General features: G+C 30.1%; 1 protein-coding gene across 2 annotated transcripts in view; it reads left to right on the top strand.

The window, feature by feature from the left end:
- Positions 1–19,968, top strand: part of LOC113559218 (innexin shaking-B) — a 43,079-nt gene extending 23,111 nt beyond the window's left edge. For both annotated transcript variants that reach the window (XM_026964865.1, XM_026964855.1), the window contains exons 3-6: positions 2,962–3,181; positions 6,829–7,117; positions 10,019–10,328; positions 19,454–19,968. In XM_026964865.1, coding sequence (XP_026820666.1) covers positions 2,962–3,181; positions 6,829–7,117; positions 10,019–10,259 — 750 coding nt within the window. In that variant the 3' untranslated portion in view covers positions 10,260–10,328; positions 19,454–19,968. The remainder of the gene's footprint in view (positions 1–2,961; positions 3,182–6,828; positions 7,118–10,018; positions 10,329–19,453) is intronic.
- Positions 19,969–24,775: the final 4,807 nt, after the last annotated feature.

Raw genomic sequence — 24,775 nt, 5'->3', positions numbered from 1 at the left:
GTTTGGTCGTATTATTTGTTTTTGAATTTCGTCCTGTACTTTTTACTCTTCCGGCTCGTTTGTAAATATATATTATACTCGTGTCTGGCTATCATGTTACTCCTCTCGACGCTCGCCGCGCCGTAGGCGAATTCCCGCTCGACCGAATAAATTCGTAACAAGACGATGCGAGACGAGATGCTATAGTTTTTGCTCCCCTCGAGTGATATAAGATACCTGTACAACGCTGTTCGATGGACGGGAAGCCTACCCGCGGTGGTATTTTGCGAAGGAACTATCACCGGTGTATTCCTTAGGTATGAACATTTTTTTCGGTTTTGATATTTTTTGCCATCGTACCGCGAGCACAACGCTATATTTTTACTAAATTAGCTTTTTGTTCAAACAATAAACGTAGCACACACTTAAATACTACGTTAAATACTAAACGGCTTTGAATAAATAATATGAATACATATCGATCGTCTAGACGTCTTAACCATCACTGTTGATTATATCGACAAAACGGTTAACTAGTGTTTAAAGAACTACTATAATATAGTAATTTATCATACTATGTTATTGCTTGATATTTTTGTTTATACTATAAACGGTTTTTTTTATATACATTTCACACGATAATAATATAATTTTAATTAATTATTCAAATTTGTTTTCTTGATACATATAACAATAACGTAAATAATATATTTATTTAAATATTATACACTCAATACTTGCGTCGAAAACAATAATAATGTAACTGTTAGAATAAGTTAGATTTGATTGTTTTGTAATTTAAATGTTCACTTATATGCATTACGCGCGTGTTACGGATTTAGTATAGATTAAAAAAAAAAAATTAATAAAAAAATATATATATTCCTACTTTGGACACGTATATTTTGTAAATATTTTACTACATTATAATACTGAATAATATATTATCTATAGACCGTCAAAATTTAATATTTTTTTTTTTAGAAAATACTTTTGAGGTAAATAACCGTATTCTGTATGTGTAACACTATAATTTTATAGGTACCTACACCAAAACATTTGATATTTAATTTTCGGTTCATCACTCACTCGATGGTCATTAATTTTATCTTCATTAGTTGCCGTACCACTACTCGGCTTTGTGTTCGATCGCAAGAAGCGTCATTCTTATGTTATTATTTTTTCTTCTATATCGAGATTAGCCTAAAAATGTGATGGTGGATTAAGGCCATAGTTCAGAGACAATAGTCGTAAAGCATCCTTTCTGTGATCCTGTACTATGTATACACAGTGACAGTGTAGAGTATCATTATATATAGCTTTGAATAACTGATCTGCGTTGGCCTCAATTTTCGTGGAATTACGAAAAATTAAAAAAAAAAAAATGATAATATATATATATGAAGAAAACAAATAATAATAACAATCCGTCCGTGACGACGACTGTTCACTCTGGCTAGACTAGATTATAACATTAAAATTAATTCAACTGGACGCCGTTTGGCCCCTCCGCTGCAGACCGTACGAAACAATTCTAATTAAGAAATTTTACAGAGCGGCGACGGTAGGACGGGCGCTCTGCCGAATATTATATTATAATAGCATTATATATTATATTCTTGTACGGGCGTCGACGGACGGCTGTCCGTCCAACCGTCGGGTCCTCGTCACATTCCGTCGAAATATTTCCCATACGTCTGATTCGGGTTTCTCAACTCGTTTTCTCACGGGGTGTGGGATAGAAGGGGGGAGGGTAGCAAAAGGATTCGAGGTAAACGTGTCTCGTAAATCACTCAACGGCTGCACGAGAAAAAAAAAAGAAAAGAAAAAACCGAACCAAACAAACGAAGATATAACAAAATAATAATAATAAAAAAAGTCCACTATTGGTGAAGGTTGACACAATGTGCACATAACCCAGACCGGTGCCAAAACTACGACAATGGTGCCAAAGAAAATATAAAATTACTTCTAATTATTTTTAATATACTGGCCAATAAAAACGACGTCCACTGCGGAGATCGCGAGGGGTTGTGTATATGTGTACGGGATGTTGGCCAATTTGTTGTTCGCTCTGCAAAATGATTGATCGCTCCCGCGTGCTCGGTCTCTCTCCGTACATAATATGGTCACTCGTCATATTATATTATTATATAATATATGTGACGTGCATTTGGTACATATACTTATCATGTGCACGTGTTTGTATGGGTATATTCTCGTGACGTCGGCGAATAGTAAATCACTGTGATGTAAAGGTGCCACAAAAAAGGGAGGATGAACCTACAGTCTTTAAAAAAATTAAAAATATGTTACTGCATAATAATATTTTATGATTTTATATATACTTGCATCCGAATATCCTTTTAACGATCTTTCTTTCGAATGTAGCTAATTATTTTTGTTCGTTTTAGCTGTAGCCTATGCGCTATATATACATAATATATTATATTATGGTCATATTGGCCTCACCAGTACTTTTATATTGTTATTTTTGTTTTCCCCGAAAGACATTGATTTAAATAGGTGTATTATAAAACTATCTGTTTTGCTACTAATAATCTGAATCCAGATTGTAAGGAATGAAAATACGTCTTTTGCAAAATCTTTCTTAGTTGTAGGAGGATGGTGTGATATTTGTGTCTGTCGAAATAAATATTTATAACTTATTGTATTGTCATATGATGTGAAGATGATTCATTTACATGTTTATGTTTGTTATTTAGTAAAATAAGATTGTACCCTTTTAAATGTTCTGGTAATATTTACGAGTAGCGTAATATAGATAGAGGCCTGCAGATCGAGAATTTAAGTGTGGAGCGATATAAGGTGAAACTAGTATTTGAGTATACACGTGTACTGTAGTGAGACTGAAACTCATTACTATTTACAACACAGCCATTATTATTAATTAATAGTAATTAATGTGATTTTATATTATTATCACTGTAAAATTAAATGTAATCTATATTTTTCCCGTAGGCGATATTGTTCTACACGCCAAGATGGCTGTGGAAACACTGGGAAGGCGGAAAAATCCGGGCGTTGATGATGGACTTGGATGTAGCCATTTGCACAGATGCCGAGAAGAAGCAGAAGAAAAAGATTCTGCTCGACTACCTGTGGGAGAACTTGCGGTACCACAACTGGTGGACCTACAGGTACTACTTATGCGAAACGATGGCGCTTCTGAACGTCGTGGGTAAGTCTTGGGTACATTACATATTTATAATACTTAACGTATCTCGATTATAATTATGATATCACTATACGTATATCTCCTACAGTTTGTTCTGGTTGATAACTTTTTTTTAAATATATTTATATACACGGTTTCTAAAATTAAAAAAGTTTCGATGCAAAAATAATTCTTATATAAAATGTAATGTGTTATTGTTTTAATACGTGTTTTTAATATTTATACCCGAAACATATTTGTGATGTATAAATAAAAAATATTGTGTATCATTGTGCATTATCTTATGTTAAACTTAAGATCATCCCACATCACCTTATTTTATATGCTTGTGTTACAATCGCAATAAAATTTCCATATTTAAAAAAATAGAATTTGCTATTATTTGCACAAAAGGTGGAAATATCTTAACATCTACGAAAGAAAATAGAAAATAAAGTAGATTTTTATCCAAAACACGTAACGGTATAATATTCCTTGAACGTTTTTTGTTTTCAAAATCACAAGCTTCGACTAAGCAAATTAGTATAGCGGTTTATAAATGGATTACTGTGTATAATAAACGTGTATATACCTACCTACGATGGTATTATAATATCCTTTATCATCTGCTGACACGACAACCACCTGCCAAATCCGGGTGCGTGGGAAAACGTGATTTCGGCCCACTATCACACAATCTTGTCTTCTGGAGTCCGGGAGTACAACCACCGATCGAAGCGTATAGAAAGCATGCCACTTTAAAATTTTACGCCTACTGCAACGGATGATAATATTCTATTCTAAGGCCAATATTTTTATACGTAATGCAAATTGTCTGAAAAGTATAAAAAATACCGAACAAATCGTTGGACTAAATCGATAATTTCTTAACGATATTATAGTTATTAGACGTTGTGCAATAATAATATGTATGTTTCAGAAATAGTATCTAAAATTTGTTTTAAAACGGTCTTTGTACAATTTTTTTTTGTTCTGATAATTATATCAAATTTCATATTTTCAATTTTTATAACGACTATGGTGAATGTAATATTTTAAAAACCGACGGAATTAGTTTCAAAAGTGTACGCAATTATTGTAATTGTCAAAAATATCCGTCTTGCATTGTATTAAACAATATTTTACTGGCACGCGACTGAGGCAGATATCTTAATTTACTTTTATTCGACAACGCATACAAATTCGTCATAAAAGATGTACTGACGTATATTGATAACAATAACAGTATCACTGGCCAAAAAAAAAAAAAAAAAATCGATGTTAATTATAATAACAATAGGAATCTATACAATACGCACATAAGGCCAGCGACAGTATAATATTTTAAAATCACATACGAAACGATCGTCGTTTTCTTACGACAATGATAATCGTCTATATCGACGACGGTGCAAACGAAATTCGCCTCACGCCCGACGATCAATTGGGTCACGACGATGTATATATGCATAGGCTTAATATAATAATATATAATATTATCATAAAAACGATAAAGAATTTTCAAGAACTACCATTTATAATATCGTGCGACGGCGGCAGGGTTCGCAACTGATTTCTAGGTGTGCATTAACTGTTGTGTCAAAACTGCAGAACTAGCGGTCAATATTAGTAATTGTATATTTTTTTTTACTTCTCGTGTGTCCAACCGGTGTCGTAATCGTACCCAATTAATGGATACAGCTAACTAGTCGGGCTAGTCTCTTATAACATATATATATATATATATATATATATAATTCATACAAACGACGGTTACGTCCCGTACACTGCGACACTGCAGTTATTCCCGCCGACGGCCATTTAGCGGTTATTTTGCTGTTTTATTACTATTGTTATATTATTGTTTTACTGCAGCAAAATTTATATCTGTGTGATAGTGGGAAGAGGTTGAATTTTATAGGGCGGTGTTCTCTACAGCATTTATATACACGTACTTGCATCCAACGGGTCCACATGTTGTCAGCACCGCCTAGGGTAAATTATGAATTAACCTGCTTTGATAGGAATTGTGCACAAACGAATCTAAATGATAGTCCAGAGTTTAAAGTTAAAATTTTAGTTGGATAATGCTGAGTACGCGGATCTACATATGATTATATGTTTATTGTTAAACTATAGTAGCGTATTTCTTGAAGTTGGGACTCCCCAAAGGCGTCCACAGGGTTTGAACTGGGCCTTCTCAAGCGGATAGGAATAAAAACGATTTTTATGATAATTGTTATAACCTAATTCGTATATGTTTACTAAAAAGTCCAAATTGATAAGAGATATTATCATTATAATCAGTAATAACTGTATAGTCTTATTGATATTTAATTTTTAAATATGTCACAACCCATGGCATAATTAAAATATCATATAGTAATGTAATTACCAGTAATTTATTATTAGTATCAGCTACGATTTATTAAGTATTATTACTTGGTTTTTTGTCATTTATATTTATTCATTATTTTATGATCTATGATAGATCCTAATAGATTTACTTGTAGATGACTTTTTTAACCGTCGTCAAAGATACACCATGTCATCATATGCAGGCTTTAGTTACCAAGTATAATATTTATATATTTTGTTTTCAAATACCAGATAAAATGTAATTGATCTAAAGTGTTCAGCGTTATCGTTTGGCTTATATTTATCTATCGTATTGAAAATATAAATATTCATTCAAGATGCTTGATCCTTATTATAGCTCAGAGCTTTACATCATCAGTTCCAAAACTAAATAAATATGGACAATATGGTAAATTGTTATTTTAAGTATCTATAATTTTAAAGAAAACGATTTAATTATTTCTCAAATTATAATACCTATTGTTTGATACAAATGTACCCAAAACGTCGTTTTTTACCGTAAATATTTAAAACTATAACAATTTAGGCTTGTTAAGGTTTTTAAAGTGATTTTCTTGTAGTGTAATAACATTTAGATGAAAAAAAAAATATTTATGACTCTTTGCCCAATCCCTGATGCTCCAGATAATATATGACAGATAATTATGTATCATAATATTTACTATAAAAAATCCAAAGAATTTCGATTATAAGGTATATGTTTTAAATATATAAAATATGTTTTCTATTAAAAGAATATTTTATATTTTAAATTACCGAAATCGTTTAGTTTTTATTGTTATTATTATTATAGTTTACGGCTATAACCAAGTGCTAAAATTATTTTTGTAAACGTCAACGTTACACAAATAAAATTAGTTTATATTCATTATTCATATTATGAAATAAGAATCATTGCATTTAAAACGTTGTAAACATTATACTTTTTTTTTTATTCTTTAGTTAATTTTTTCGAATCTATATGAATTGAGAAAAGAGCTCTATTTTTTATGACATTTATTTACAGTGTAAATTATCCTCGTTTGATATTTAAACTATGTTTTTTGTTTTTCAAAATATTTCGATTTTTGTGCCAAAGGGCAAAGATACAGTTTCATTTGTCAACTAGTCGGTGAAATGTAACACATAATATAATTTATAATTCTGTGACTACGATATTATATTATATCAAGGATTTACTATTAAATGATTACAAATAAAAAACTAAATTTATGTCTTATTACCTGCTTATATAGAAAATTATACCAAAACCGTTAAGTATTTAAGACAAATTTTTCTTCTGATTACTATAGGTCAAATGTTTATGATGAACCGTTTCTTTGACGGTGCGTTTCTGACGTTCGGCGTGGACGTGATCCGGTTTTTGGAGAGCGACCAGGAAGACCGAGTGGACCCGATGATATTTATATTTCCTAGGATGACCAAATGCATTTTCCACAAATTTGGCGTATCCGGTGAGGTGGAAACGCACGACTCAATATGTATATTGCCACTAAATGCTGTCAACGAAAAAATCTACGTTTTTCTGTGGTTTTGGTTCATGATCCTTGGCGTCTTGTCGGCGGCTGTAATCGTTTACAGGTAATAATATAAGTATTCGTCAGTCACCTGGGTGGGACGTATAATGTGTACTATTGAAATAGTATTTTTATGATTTTATATTATGTATAAAAAATATTTACTAACCTCTTCATCTTCTTCCCTATACATGAGAAATAAAAGTGACAGTCATTACTATAATATTATAGTAGCATATGCACTCTACGAGATGGAAGGGAGGTGGCCACAGAAGTTTTTAGGTTCATACAATATTTTATCATGTGAATATAAAATTATATTGCATAGACCGACGCTATATCGCTACAAGACTTGTGTAGTTATAGATATGCGCAAAGGTTACATAATATAATATACTTGTATTGTGTTGTGAAATCAATAGGAAAATATGTTCCTATCAAAAAGTGTTTTATCTTGTGCTTATTTTGATTAAATTACTATAATATTTACAACTAAGGTTTGAAAAGCTTAGGAGTTAATATAGATTAGGTATATATACCGTAAATATACACAATAATTGTAGAATAGGTATGTATGAAAAATATTAAATATGCAATAAATTGTTTGAAATTTAAAAACAAAACATCTTTTTAAATTGAAAAAATATTATAAAAAAATACTATAAACTGTAAATCGTGTAAAAAATACTTTCTAATGAAGAAATAATAAGTACATTTACAATAAGTTAAATCGATAATTTATCGACGATAAGATATTATATTTCGGCATATTAACACAATGTAGATTAAATGCACATAGCACCTTTATTATCAAATTAATATTCGACTGCGGCGATGACAATTAATACCTTTTTTTTTATTATTATTTATAAAAGATAAAAAGATATTTACAATCTGTATACACAGGATAATACAATGAGTAAATGTGATAACATAGAATACTAGACGTAGCTACGCGGTGGAAGGGAGCGTCCATCAACACTACCTACTTCCAATTAAAAATTAGGGGGATGGTTTCACAATTGATACCTACGTAAAATAATATTGAGTTTTATGATCAATATTATTTAAAATACATAGGTTAAGAAAAAAAATTCAATTTTTAAAAATAAATATTAAGTGTGCTTAATATATTTTCGATGTTTAAACTTATCATCGTATAGTTCGAATTCATAACTTGGTCTGCTATAAGTTTAGAGCATATAGAACAATATGGAATTCCTGCAATTTCTTAGTATTATTTATAATATATTGTTACTTCGTACAATTGATTCGTGAGAATTAACATATTTTAGAGGATAAGACGAAAAAAAATCGCTATACGGTGTAATCATTTGAAAATGTTCGAAACATAATTTGTTTTCCTTTAAATTTGTAAATTGGACAACACAATAAAATACAATCGTCCAAATAAATTTTAGTTTTTACACAATACAATATATATTATATTATTGTAGTCACTATATAAGTATCGGATTTCATTGAATCGGATATCAGACAATCTACAGGGTTCTTTAGTATCCATATAAAATGTTTTCTACTTTCTTCTGCAGGTAAACATTTCGCATAGGGTTTTATAGACTATTGTAATTTATTTATTACGAGTAAGGATTTAATAGTTAAATATAAAATGCTGTTCTATTAAAGACATCAGTATAAGTATACAATAACAGGTTTAACTACTGAAAGTAGAAAATAAAACAAAATATACAATCGTGCCGCACAAAAGTTGATCCCAACAATAAACTAATAACATATAATGTCAATTGTATGCACAAGGCCGATTCTGTATACAATAGTATCAGCTTGAAATAATTTTGATTTAATCCTAACATATAATTAATACGATATAGCATTACAGTTACTACGATAGTCGATACTATTTGTTATGTTTTGATTGTAAATTTTAACCTATTTTACTTAGGCTTGATAACAGATGATATACATATACTAGTAGTTGTAGTTTGTGTATATTTTTCAGATCATATATTTATATCAAATAAAAATTACCGTTCTAGGTTTATGTGTTTAAAACTAAAAAGAAATATCTACGAGAAAATATATTGTAAGTGATTCTACGAAGCGTATCCATCCGAAAGTTTTGATAATTAGATTAGCATTCATTTTCTTTTATTTCGTTAACGAAGCTGCACGCTAGGAAATGTGTAACTATATTATTATATGTATATATATCGTTTGTTGGTCTAGGTAATGATTAGTGTAGCAGTTGTTTTCTCCGGCTTTAAGAAAAAATACAAACCGATGGCGTATTGTTTTTACATCGAATGCTCCGCAAATAGAACTATCGACGTGAAAACTAAAAGAATAATAATAATAAATACGATTTTTGATTTAGCAATTTTAAATGAACAAAATATGTCGGATAGGCCATAATAATAAAAATAATATTATATTATAATTATTACAATTTGCAATATAATATATACAGTTTATAAATATTACCATTTTGCAAAGTCTCAATAAGCGTGTATTATTAATTATGCGTTATTAATACCAGTGAGTGGATATAATTACATACACGTTATATGCACTATTGCAACAGTGTAAATATATTATACCAATATACATAGACTTACTGCGGCGAACTGTGCTTTGATCTAATAGAAGTCAAGCGTACAGCGTATAATTTAATTTTTATGACATGTGTAGTTATTATTTCTGTAGGGAATACATTTTATTGAAATTAAAAGAAAAATCAAAAAAATATTTCAAGTTTTTTGGATAAATTACATATTGACCACCTGCCCTGTGTTATTAATATTAACATGGAAATCGAATGATTTGATTTTATTCCTACACATATTTGTAGTAGACGTGAAGTTTTAAATTTTTTAGATGCTTCAGTAGCGCATTATTGTCCACGGCAATTATTATTTTCATTGTAAATCCAAAGAAATTAATTTTTCTTCACTTAATTTGTTTTTTAATCTTTTATGTTTTATAGGTTCATCATAATAGTGTCACCGCGAATGCGCGTGTACCTTTTCTGCATACGATTTCGGTTGATCAAACGGCAGGCAATCGGAAACATCGTGCGTCGATCGAAGTTGGGCGATTGGATGCTGTTGTACGTTCTCGGCGACAACGTCGATTCTGTCGTGTTCAGAGACATCGTGCACGATTTGTCGCACCGACTGGAAGCGTACCACAACAAAAACTCAACGGTCAGGACGGTGGACGCGTGACGGCGACGGTGTTAGCCAGTCAACAGTATATATTGTGCTCAAATCGATAACGAATAAACGTAATATTTGGTCAGTATATAATGTTGCAATATATTGCAATTATATTATGTAGGAAGAAAACGATATTTTCGGAACGTGAGTTTTAACATGGAAATAATAATAATTTTTTATTTTTGGAGATATACCCCACTTTTTTTTATTACCTTCTAATAACCACGATTTCAAATAAGCTTTACGAATATAACCATTATCTGAATCTAAATTCGAGAAGATAAAACTAATCGTACATGCTCTTATTTTGGTTTTTATAATTATTACAAATGTTATACATCGAAACGCCCGACACTGTAATATTCCATAACTATCAGACGCACCGAAATACAAGACTTGTCAATTGCAAGACTTCAAGCTTTTGAAGATTGACATTTTTCGGAGCGCTCTAAAGGGCATACTATCATAACATATCCATTGCATCGTGTTATTATACATTACACAGATTTATGCTGTTCACCTGTTCAACTATATCAAAAGTAATTGCAACTTTTGGTGCTTCTGATTAAAAAAATCTTATTTAGTGTATACAATTGACTTAAATTAATAATGTTGTTAGCAAATGAAGATTTAAATAGTTAATTTTTTGTTTAATAAAATTCGATCGAGTCTGACGATGAAAATTACCTACCAAATGGATAATAATAAAAATAAATTCTAGACTATTGAATTTGGATTTTTCACATCAATTCTGCGAAATATATTATTCTGTTTTTTTATTATTTATCTACCTAAGTATGTACACGTATAGTTGGCAGAGAATGACGAATGTTAGTTTTTCTTTCTTTTTTTTGTTTGTCTCGAGTTCATTGTGTTCCGACTACCAATAGTGTTTATTCAAGACGGAGCTGAATAAGGGTTTATTAATAGATCTAATAATAATAATAATGACAACATAAAAAAAGGTCTTGACCGAAATTTCATGTTTTATTTTTGCCACAGTCTAAATTTGATATCTCCTGGATCATCTTTTGAATTCCATGCGGTCTATTTAATATAGGTATACATTGTAAAATAATACATTCTTTCATTGTTTTTATGTTTATACGTAAACGTAAAATTGAATTGTTAGTTCTTTTTATTACGTAACATACTAACATAATAAATATATGTCTTTCATTTGCTTTGTTTAATTATGTCAATAATGAGCAAATAGTTTTTTTCCTGACGTGGACAGTTAATAAATTACGAGCTTTACGATTATATCCTTTTTCGATTTTGTGTTGTTATGAACTTATCTACAGCTGAATGTATTATATCATATAGGTACGTGTACTACAAGACACTTGGAGAATTAAAAATGTTGTAAACTGTTTATATTTATGCATCTACGGATTAAGTATTTTACATAATCACACTTACAGATGTTATTTTTTATGTCATCAAACAATGATATTTTTCACCAAACGTTTTTTGATTTGCTACAGAAGAAAAAAAATATAGAAAAAAACAATGCCCATGTTAGGATACTACGCTTTTCAGTACATTTCTATTCATAGGATTTCCTATAACCGTATTCCTATAATTTCAAGTTCGACTCTTCTGTATTATTTTCCATCGTTTATATTATAAGAGAAGTAAATTCAAGTTTATCCTTGAAAGTGTTTTATCTAATTGCAAATCATTAACCTGCAGATTTTATTATTAGTATTATTGCGGATTAGTTGATAATTGATATTTTCAGACTACTCGAAGATCATATAGATATTTGGAAAATCCAGAAATTTGTCCACACACCAGTAAAACATTTAATTAAACCTTATAATGTCAGTCTTTTTGATTTCGTGGAGTAAGGCAACTTGTGAGCAGTCAATGCATGCGTATAAAAAGGACAAATGTCGTCAGCCTCTGGGCTTAGAGTGTTGTTATTATTATAGGTCGGGACTACCGAGTGTATATTATTGTGTTCACGGTTCACCAATATATGCCACTTTCATTGTTTTCAAAATATTTTTGTCTCATGATTTTGCCTCGAACTTTGTTATACCTCACGGTTATCTAACCATAAGGTTTTCAAGGGTTCAAGCACCAAACCGGTTCGGTAGTAGGAGTTATTATTACGCTCAATGCTCAAATGCCGCGTGAGTCCACAGACGCTTGTTTGTACGTATATCGTAACAATAGTCCAAGGACTGAACCGTAGCCGCATTCTTCAATAATTATTTATTATTATCGAGTCGGCGTGAATAAATGTGTATCTGCGGACATAGGAGTTTTTACAATAGATAGATATTGACGTCGGACGGCGCTTGATTCAAAGCAAACACGTTTAGTATACAGACATATATAATAGACGCACGTAACATTTGATTGAGCAATACATATCGTTAAGCATCAATTGATATATTTTTTTTGAATTGTAGACGTATATTTTTTCCTCTGCGAGTATGTGTGTAAATAATTGTTATGGTGATAAAAATGAATAAGGTTTACATAATTATTATTATTTTTATACTATAACAGTCAATTATAGGCATCGCAACGACTATGCCTTTACAGCCGGTCTCTACTGCATCTAATAATCCACTGCAGAAAATAACATATGTATTATTTTATAATATATCGCCGTAAACAACATTTTTATTTGTTTCCGCCAGAAATATAATTTTATTTTTTTTGCCATCGAAGACCTCTTTAATTTTTTTCATTGTACCCATAGAAAATAGACGACAATATTTTAACCGAACCACTTAACGGTCCTTCGACTTTTTAAAACTACGAATAGGATATTTTGAAAATTTATTTTGTCATCAACACATTGCTGTCGACTACGTAACTTCTGTTTACGGCTGAGCATCGTGTGAAAATAGAATATATTTTGTTTAGTAGTGCTGGTTGTAATACATTTAATACGCATAATGCATTTTTATTTCCACTGTTGAGTATAATTTAATTACTTTAATCTAAACTATTATATTATATTATATGTATATGTATATACATTATGTAGGTAAGCCGTAGTAGGCCCGTTTGACCGAATTATCGTGATCGACGGCAAAAAGTGTGCCGGAATTTATATTATGTTCCCAATATCGTTATTGTATTCGGTTAAACGAGTAATTAGAGTAACTTCATCAAGGTCTGATAACCGAAATCGGCTCGTGTGTGTGTGTGTGTGTGTGTATGCGTAATTTATAGCAATTAACAGCGCGTTGCATTCGAACGAATAACTTAACCGCGGCGATGCAACCTGTGGTTTTCGTCTTCTATACGTAATAGTAATATATGTAATGCGCACATAGGCGCAAAAAAAATATGGGCCGTAACGAGCGTTTATTACAGTGCAATATAAATAGTCAAATTTACGCGATAAATAAAATATACGCGTGAAAAACTAAATATTTAGACATAATTACATAAATACCTATGTCGTTTTGATTGGAATCTATTTAAAATTCGTATGAAGTTTTTTTCAGTTCCATAACTATACAGTCTACATATTATGAGTTTAATGAGTATTGCTAAAATTATACCGTATGATTATTTTAAGTGCATTTTTGGTATTCATTATTACAAAAAGTATTAAATGTACCAGATTCATATTTCTTCAATTTCCTGGTTAGAATATTTATAATTATTAGGTATAAATGTTTAAATAACTTAAAGCAGCTTCCATTTCTTTAATCCATCAACTCGAGTACGTAGATATATTTATTTAAAGATTTTTAAATAATACAGCGAATCATTTATTTTCTTCAATGTTCAATATTCGTAACTAATTTTAAATGCGTTTTTCGTTTATAAAAAAAAAAAAAAGCGAGGGCCATTGTTACTATAACGTAAAAAATAATCATTGCGAAAAAAAATAGTGAAAATACTAAATCGATCCTGCTCTAAAAGAACTGATGCGTACGTCATGAAAAAATCACAAATTGTGAATAAATTTAAATTTATGTATCGCAACCGAAAGTCGTTCCGGGGCGGAAAGACTGGATGTCGTCCAACCGCAGCTGCAGTTAGCTATGGAATAGGTATATACTCGTAATATTTACGCGTCTCGTCAAATAGCAATTTTTTTCCGACGACGACACATTATTATTTTGTCAGTTTTCTAAACAGTTTGTACAACTGTTACGTCGTTACACGCGGGTCTATAATTATTATAATATATTATAATATACGACGACGTTTGCCGCTGTGGAAACGATATGGTATTTTAGCGACTTTACCGCTGCAGCACGAACGCACTGAACTGGCACCGGTTTCGGTTTGTGCGAAAAAGTTATTTTTGAGCGAGTATCGCGATTAGCGGGTCGATTTCAGCGTTTACGATCGTGCCATTAAGAAACGTTTTTTATTGTCATAATATATACAGTTATTCACGATGCCGAGCTTTTTGATGTTTGGGCGTTTAAATAATAATAAAACGATTTTTTTTTCATTTGGAAAGCTATCAATGACACACACACACGCCCGTCATATATATATATATATAATATATCAAGCATTTAGTCTTATAAACATGTTTCCGGAACAACGCATACACCGCGCAAACGGAAACGATTATTCGAATTTGTTTAACGCTTTCCCGGAATAACGTTCGGTACGGTGCCCATTAGCAAATTTATCACAGAGACCCTTAGAATATCCTTGGACGCGTGGCAATGTATATTATAAATATAATGCAGTGCGAGGTACGATTTGCACCACACCATGTGGTTAGAATTTCCTCCTATCCGGTACGATCACGCGTACAACGATGTCGCGCGCGTGTGATACATAATAATAACGACAATAATAATTTCGTTTTTACGACGAATGTTAGCGATTTTTCCTTCGCCTGCAGAATTGAAATATAAAATTATGAATAGCTGGAATATTTTTTCTCAATTGAATAATTTTTAGGTTTTTGTAGTCTAATCAGCTTCACCGATTATGGTGGTGACACATTGAACTATTCCGGTCGAAATATCCCCGACAAAAAATCCCAAAAATAAAATATCCCCGCAAAAATGTTCAATGACAAAATATTCCACGTAAATGTTAATTCGTATTTAAATATTTTTATAAAAGCTACATAGATACAATACAATTATTATTAACATTATAAAATACAAAAAAATGAATTAAAAAATGTTTAAAAAATATTAAAATCATATTGTAATATTATATTTTAATATATTGTATATAAAATTGTCCATTATAAAAAGTTTTACCTACTAAAATAATTTAATTTAAGGCTATTAGCTCACGATACACGTTGTAGATAATGATATTATAAGATGACACTACGACATTATACAAATAAGGAATAACACTAACTAACTATAGATAAAGTTCGATTATTATTTCTAATTGCAACTTTTATAATAATGATTAAAATTTTGAGTTAATATTTACACGGGATATTTTGTTGTTGAACTGCCGATTATACCTATTACTTGTATTTATTGACAATATACTACACTGATAGCCGAAAATCTTTTTAATTTCTGTTAGTACAATATATTACCTTGTAGAAAGTTTTAAGAAGTGTATCATACTACACTTTCTTATACGTTCATTTCAATGTAAACTATATACTGAACAATTTAAACTTTTAAACTATGTATAATATAAGATGTTTATACTGTTTATCGTCGAATCGAGTCCACTGAATTGTGTATCATCATAAAATATGATAATTTATATAATACTGTCAAAGGAGTTCGGAATACAGATTTTGGCTAAAATAAAGCGAAATTTTAGGTTTATAAATATAAAATAGAATTTGATTATCGTCCAAAATTTGACCGTCAATTTATTATCGTTTTCTCCGAAGCGACAGGGGAGGGGAACTATAGAACGAATAAGGCGATATCTTTAAAACAAAGTTCGCCTCGACAACATCGTCGGTCATGTGGTTGTTTCACCATTACCAGACCATATTTTTTTAACGATCTGAATTTATGTCCTTTTGACTGTTTGCGGCTCGATGTACATATCATAATATACAATATTCTTCATACATATAATATATATAATAATAGTATGTTGAGATATGTTTCGGCTTAATTTTAACATGTCTGTATGGGATACGCACCCGGACGTCAACATATATATTATATATCGGTACGACTACTGCAATGTACCCAGGTTTAAGTGTAAATTACCTTTATACTTATCACCGGTTTGATGAGTGGTAATTTAGTTACCCTTACACTTACACACATAGATCAACTAGTTTATTTTTATTATTTTTTTTTCAGGGAAATATAAAATAACACTCGGCATCATGGCCATTGGGAGTTACATTATTTTAAATATACATATACAAATATTTTTGTATTAGTAAAGGTGACATTTTTTTTTTATTAATGTTTTAGTATTATACAATAAAAAATTAAATTATATATAATATTAATAACATTTATAGACGTAAATAGTCCTTATAGTTAGAGGAAGACTGGATTTCCAAAAATGTTTTATAGTAAATTTTTTTTAATTAGATTACCCATTATTTATTGTTTCTATTGGTGTTTATAACTGACTCTTGAATTATTATTTATACGAATTATTCGTTTATATGAAACATTATACTTTTTTTATATTGTGGTTAAAAGTAAAGTTAATACTTATATGTTTATAGGTACATACATTTACCAAAAAAAATTGGGGGGCTGAAGCTCACTCAAGCTCTCCTCCCCTAGTTACGCCTATGAATTAACATTAATCATTATGATAAATTTCTGTAGATTATACATTACATTTTTTTTTTTTTTTGTAGAAAGTATATGATGTTAGGTAATGGAAAATTTAGTCCTAGGCTTTTGAATATACCTTCGAATATTTTGTTTCTATTTCTTGCTTCATGATATGTGTATCACATTTGGTAAAAAATAAAAATGTGTTTAATCAAAAGTTTGACACCGCTGTCATATTTTATTATTATTTTTGACACTAATACCACCGTAGTCACAATCCGTCATCGTCTGCGTACTCTCATCGTACCTAAATAATATTAGTGCACGGAATACCGTTTCAGGAACATCGTTTCAAAGTAATATACTTTATTATGGTATATTAATATTATGTATATATATAAATATTGTCGTCAAATATTTTTTTTCAAACGAATTTGCCGCGGTTTTAATTTTACTTCCTAGTTTGGGCTTCATTATTCTTTTTAAACATAATTATATTGTTGTTGTTCTCGAATATAACAATCGATGTGTATAGAAATGTGACAAACGTGTAGATATTATACCATATTACAATGGATTCATCACAGGATACTGCTACTATCTTTCGGCGTTCATGAATACCGTTTTTTTGTTGAGAAATTTTAATATTATAATAATAAAAAATAAAAGCGAACAAACGAATAAAAAACCAATTCAACGCAACACCACGTTTATGAAAATATTTTTTCGTCTTTACTCTAATAAAGCCTCATTCCTTTACACATTCAGTTATCATATTATTATCAACGTATATATCTTCGATTTTTCTTTTGAGATCAGAGTAGTTTATATCATGTGGTAAATCTTATCAAGTAGATTACACTTAAAATCAAACAAGGTTTCAATCAAATTTGCACATAAATAATTAGAAATTATTTGTCCACTGATCACAGTATACGACTAAGAGACGTATTTATATATAGAAAACAAAAAAATAATAATAGAATTACCTCGTTTTTAATTTAATTTGTTTTATTGCTCAGTCCTCGCAAGGAACAGTGCTTATTTAATTTCAAATTATATTTACCACATAATTTCACGCTGTGCTTGTGCGTTATTATTATTTTTTAAGAGTTATACCCCGCACAAATGATAATAAATTATAAATATATATAACTTAACAATTTAAAACGGCGATGATGATCGCATCGCTGACGGAGAACGGATGTAATATACATAAATACATAATATCATAATTCCGCGCATTACAAATTTATTCTGTCGTCCATCCGATGCGGCGTGGTGCCGAGGAATTTTTTTTGCTTTCCACGCGTGCACGCGTCTATATTTAATCCGATGACACTATATAGGAACGTGTTTAATGGTGCACTATAATATTATAGTGCAGAATGTTTATTGTTTAGTTTTTATATTTTATAGTCGTCTAATAACGGCCACATGGCTCTATACAGTGCGTCACAAATCGTGTTTATCAATTAAGGTAATCAAATGCCGAATCGACCGTGCCGGAACTTTGGTGTGAGAATGTCGTACTTAAGCGATTTTTACTTCACGCCATCGGTCACCGGCTTTATTAGATTACTGAAATACTCGTGCATTAATTTCGTGTACAGCGCCGGATGAATATGGCATAAGACATTTGTTAAATTGTGTCATATAGTATACCGAAAGTTAAGACGGTATAAATGATACAATATATACATTTGTATAATGTACATGTCGGGAATGTATCGGGTCGACGTCATAATATATGCAGTATAGTTAATTTTTGTTTATTTTACAACTGTCCCGAGAAAGAAACCACACATTTTATTATAATATGTTATCGTTTATTATTAATACGATGTAATAATAAACGATCCGTAGGGGGCCGGGGAACGGCTATCACAGATAGATGAGGTAGATATAGATAGTAAGGCGACCTTCGAAAAAGTAAAAGCGGACGTTGCTCAACAGCGATGTATAATGATATATATATATATATATATACTATACTAGTATCGTTTAGACCCATCGGTGTATAATAATATATTGTAGATTTGTATTATGTAGATCGGCCGCCGTCCGGGTCTTCGCGTGTTTGGCCGGACCGAGTGTGACGGTTTACGAGGACATAAAAAAGAAAAAAACCAAAAAATGTATTTAGATTACGCAATGCGTGTTTCGAAAATGAAGGAAAGAAGTTTTTTTTTTTTTTATTACGTTCTGCGGTATAAAAATCCGATTATAAAGCGTATAAACGTATACGTCGTATATGTGAGTACAATGTGCAGGGTTATATTATTATATATTATATCATACAGACGACCCGCGGGGTGATAATAAAAGATAGAGAAGATAATATAATGTTATTATAAATCAGACGATTCACAAATCACAATAATAGTAATAATAGGTACTGCCAGTAATCTTTGGATTTGTCGGATGTCTTTGAAAACAACATATCATATTTATGGAATTGTTGTTGCGTTTTGTTGTTGTTATTATATTATTATCAATTATTATTATTATTCTCTACAGTTACAGGGTAAACGACGACCGACTTGCACGCGACTATATTATATGATGACTGTTAATGGATCTCGTCTGCTATGGCTGCGGAAGAGAAGACTATATATTTTAATGTATAAGACGAAGCAGCTGCCATATCGGTTGTCTCGGAAAACAAAGGTCGTCAGACATCAGAACTAACGAACGCGCTTCCTATAGACTCGTGAATTGTCGCCCAAACGAATTGTTAAAATAATATATATAAATTTGTAATCATTTGGTTTTAGAATTTCTGTTGATGAAAAAAAAAAATGAAGAACAGCAATGTATCAACAAAAAGACGTTTTTTTTTTATTTTTTTTTTTTTTTTTTGATAAATCTCCCAAAATGGCTCATAGCTTATATTATGTAATTGTAATTGTAATTATTAATATTATTTATGACAATATGGTAATAATTAGACCCCAAATATATCCCAATTAAGTATGAGTAAATATTGTTATTACTAAGATTTTATTATATATTACATAAAATACTATTTTATAAAAGAAGACAATAGCAACTATTCATTTAAAATGTCTAAAACTGTTATAATAAGTAAAATATATTATACTTAAATTATTGCAGACGTTCATTTTGGTTGTGTTAAAGAATAGTTTTTTTTTTAATTTTAAAAATGTACTTGTTTATACTTAGATATTTATTATACGAGTATCTACACGTATAGATTTTCAAAATTAGAAATTTCAGGTTTCAGTTAATATTGTTATTTTATACTTGAATTTTTAAGATTTAAAAGATAACACTTTGCGACTGTAAAACTGAAATACTTTTATACATTATGTATGTACTATTCTAAAATAAAATTTTAAATTATACATTTATTTTGGTCATAAAAGTAAAATATATTTGTCTGTATCTGTTTGTATTTTATTATAAGTTATTTATATTCAGATTGTCATTAATTGCATATAATTTTAAGTATAAGATTATATCTGTAGTTCAAAAACAAACGTATAAGACCCAAAATATTTACTAAGAAATATAGTTTACAGGTTAGGTATAATACAATTAAATAAGGGGTTTTCGCTTTATGATTTCAAAAATATTGCAGTTTTGATGACAGATAGTTACAGTTTGGTTATTGAAAATATTTTTGAAAATCATTGCGTATCGAAATCTTATATTTATTGAATTGTTTTAACTTTTAATAAAATTGATAAAATAATTCCTTTGGAAAAAAATCACTTGTTTTACTTTTAATAACACAATTTTACAATATTTTTAAACATATTTTAGTAGGTACTGCACAGTTTAAATTTGTATATTAAATATTTCATATAATATTATTTTGTGACCAAAATAAATGTTAAATTTTAGAAAAGGATATAACATTGTGATAGTTAAATCTCTTGTATATTTTTGTATGTTGTTCTTAAAAAAGTAATATCGGTAATACCATACGTCATGTAAAACCGATGTTTAACCGAAGCACGAGTTTTGTATTTTTAATAACTAATACAGTAGGTACCTGATCTTACATTGTTATCTAATCATACCAAAACACGCGTTTAGGAAATCATGAAAATTCCTGCAATTCCCACAGTGTCTCTCGGATACGTATATAATGCAATTAAACGTAATATTGACTACACTCTGTAAATGTGTGTGTTTACATATGAAAACGCGCGGTATTTAACGACGATAATTACAAGTGGCGACGATTGAAAATCATATAATAAGTGTAACGCGCGTGCAAATATAATAGCAGCCAGGACGCGGATAATAAATCGTGACAATAACGCGCCGAGTTTCGCCTGCGCACAATAAATCGTGATCGTTAATAACCGTAATATTATTTATTTATTTGTCGTCGCGTGTGTATAATAGGCAATAGAATTGATAATAGGTACTCGTTATTAAACGGTGTCGCGGTAGCCGAAGACGACGCAAATGAGTTTTGAAACGATTACAATAGTAAAATATAGAATTATTAATTATCATATGTGTTCGTATACACGATAAACTGCGCGCGATTAATTGTCCAGGATATGAACTGCAGTGTTTGTCTCCATCAATATTTTTTTCTTCATTGATATTTTCGAATTACGATATTATTTTGGTTATTCCTAAACCGTATTGAGTCATACGAAATTACCAAGTCAAGGAATAAATTTTATTTATGTAAACATGTTAAGAGCATTATTTACTCAACTTACAGGTATACTTCAAAATGTTTAAGGACGTAGTTCGCAGTCGTGATCTGGAACTCGACGAGAATGGACAATGGTCATGACTCAATTATGATAGTATACTTACCTAATTATACAGTTGAATTATACATATTCAGATCGACTAAGAAATCAAATTTAATTCGAGTTTTCCAAATAACACACTTCGCAAGATTATAAGTGTTTCTTCATTTGTTTTTAACCTGATCCTCTACAATAACATTAACATTAAAACAATTGAGGAAGAAATAGTAATCTTTTATAAAGTATTTTTATTAGATGAAAAAAATCATCGAAATCCATTGATAAACGGCTTTCATATTCCTTCACTTCCTGTAATTCCCGTCGTAGATTTAAAAGAAAACGTTGTCGTAACCTTCAAACTTAATTCTCCAACGACTGTAACGTACTATCTGCAATTCCAAGTTAAGTGTCACTAATAAATGGTTTCTTGATCATAATACATCTTTAATAATGTTATTTTCCCCTTCTTCGCATTATATTATGTATTGCGCTTGATGTAAACTTGCATATTTATTATGAAAATAATAATAATAAATAAATGTTTGAAGACGTTTGTTAGATTGCGAGTGTGTGATCTAACATATGGTGTCCAAACGAATGCTCCGCGTACCTATAGCCGAAGTGGTCACATCAATCGGTTGCAGTTAAGCTGATCGCTATATTATCGGAGCTATAGGAGTGTAGTTGGCCGGCGGCACGATTTTTTTATTTAGCCACTGGAAATACATTATTATTAAGCATTTATGACAATATTGACAAATGAATAAATAAATCACGTCAATGAACGCGGATGCCATATAATCTGCACTATACCATATTTACATGACAATTATTATTGTAGTATGTCATTTTTTTTTATTTAAATGGAAAACGTGTTTATGGTTTTTACATTTTACATTTATGTTATTACTGTATACACACTACACGTGTTCGTTTTTAAATCATTTTCGTGTCCGTTAATAATATATTTTTCATTTTAGTCTGTATATAATTTATACATCACATATATAATATACATGAAATTAAATAGCCAACTTTGTGTTAGTAACGTAAAGTATATTAATTAAAACAACTTTACTTAAAGTGTTTAAATTTTAATTTGAAAAAGTCTTTTTCTTAAAAACTTTTGAAAGTATTCGAAAAATAGTAATTGTTTTTATATACGAACGAGCATAATATAATACAAATTAATAATTAACGTTAATGATTTGAAATACAAAAATACATTCTCGTTATACTGTGATGTTATTCAAACTCTTAATAAAAGTAGTTGTGTGTCCAATTTATTTTTCATATTTTTTTGCATAATTTCAAAGCTTTAGATTACCCGACTTTTGTTGTCGAGACTTTTATAAAAAGTTAATTTAAAAAAAATAAATTAAAATTGTGTAACGAATAATTGGTTATAACTCGTGTAATATTTCTAATGATTATTCATGTAAAAAAAAAAAATAATAATAATAATAAAAAGTAAAAAAAAAATATAAAAAAGATTATAACGCATTCGAGAATTTATGTTAATAAGATATATTTACCACAAAAAAAATGATAGAAATAATATAATAAATCTAGAAAATGGAATTATTAGACTTTGTATATTTTTGTAGGTAAAAATTAAGAAATATATTAATTGAGTATATTCATCAAGTGTCTAGGTAAGCTTAACATAATTTGTTGTTTGAGATTATATAAAGAAGTAAATAAATAAATTTAAATAACTATAGAAACAGTAAAATATAACTTTGTTGCTCTGTAGAAAAATACATTACTCTTACTGCTTATTTTAAAACCGCGTTTATAATTATTACTTGACATTTTTCAACTTTGATTCTTTAAAACATCAAACACAAATTACAAATAATTTTTTCTTAGATATACTTATATAGTTATACCTTGCGTGTCGCCCTCCCACCAACAGCACTAGGCCAGATTTGTACAGAGTTTTATGCGGTTTACTCTCGTATCGGTGTGTGTTAATTTTACTAGTGTGAAACGCAATAATATAATTAATACTATAATATAACGTAGTCGACAAATGCTTATAAATTTATAATGTTACAGGTACCGACAAACAACGAAAACAAAGATATTATGTGTTATATTATGATATTCATTATTTATGCCGACGGAACGAATAATAAAATAATAAATAATAACGAAACGGAATTTCGTAACACCGTTTTAACACGATTTAGATTAAAGTTAAAACATTACGACGTTATGATATTATAATATATTATATTATTGCCGCGACGGAGCACTGTTCAGTTTTATTTCTCGTCGTCCGACACGGTTGCGCCGCACGACACACGAAAAAAGCTGTTTCGAGCCCGACCGTATTATGATAATATACGATAGTAGACAATATGCAGCGCTATTAAGAACGGCCTTATATAGACGGATAAGACATAATAGTATGATACACCAACACAGTTATGTGATACGCGTATGCCTGTAATGCGAGTACTTTTTTACTGGAACAAAACTACGGGAAAACCAAACTTGTTGACAACATGCATGATAACACGTCCTACGTGCTGGTCATATAGTGTACATACATGTCTGTATATAATGTGTATATTATGCAAATTAAAAGAACGAGTTGGAAATCCGTTAAAGACGTCTGAAATCGCGGTTTTTTTTCCATTTAATATAACTATGGTGGCGACTTGTCAAAGGCCCAAAGGTTGTGTAACGACGATCGCTTTAGACAAGACTGTATCACCGCCTACAGACTACGGTGGAAGATTTTATATGGTGGAAAAAAACAACGCGTTTTTTATGGTGTAAAATAACATTTGACGTCGAAACATTGTTATAAAAATACGGGCCTAAGTAATTTTAATGCATTATGGTATTATGAAACAAAGTCAATATTGAGTGTTCAAAATAAACCACAGCCGTAGTTATGTATATATTATATTATATAATATGTATTCATAGTAAGTCGCAGCCCGCGAAGGAACACTATTAGAACACATATTTAAATTTAACTATATAACAATAAGTATTATTTATATACGATGTGGGGAAATTTTCGCGGTAAGTGGCTAAATATTATTTGTTAATAAATTTTTTATTTTCTATCAAAAGTATT

Source organism: Rhopalosiphum maidis, chromosome 1 (assembly GCF_003676215.2).
Source record: "Rhopalosiphum maidis isolate BTI-1 chromosome 1, ASM367621v3, whole genome shotgun sequence".
Classification (NCBI taxonomy): domain Eukaryota; kingdom Metazoa; phylum Arthropoda; class Insecta; order Hemiptera; family Aphididae; genus Rhopalosiphum; species Rhopalosiphum maidis.
This window is presented reverse-complemented; position numbering and strand designations above follow the sequence as displayed.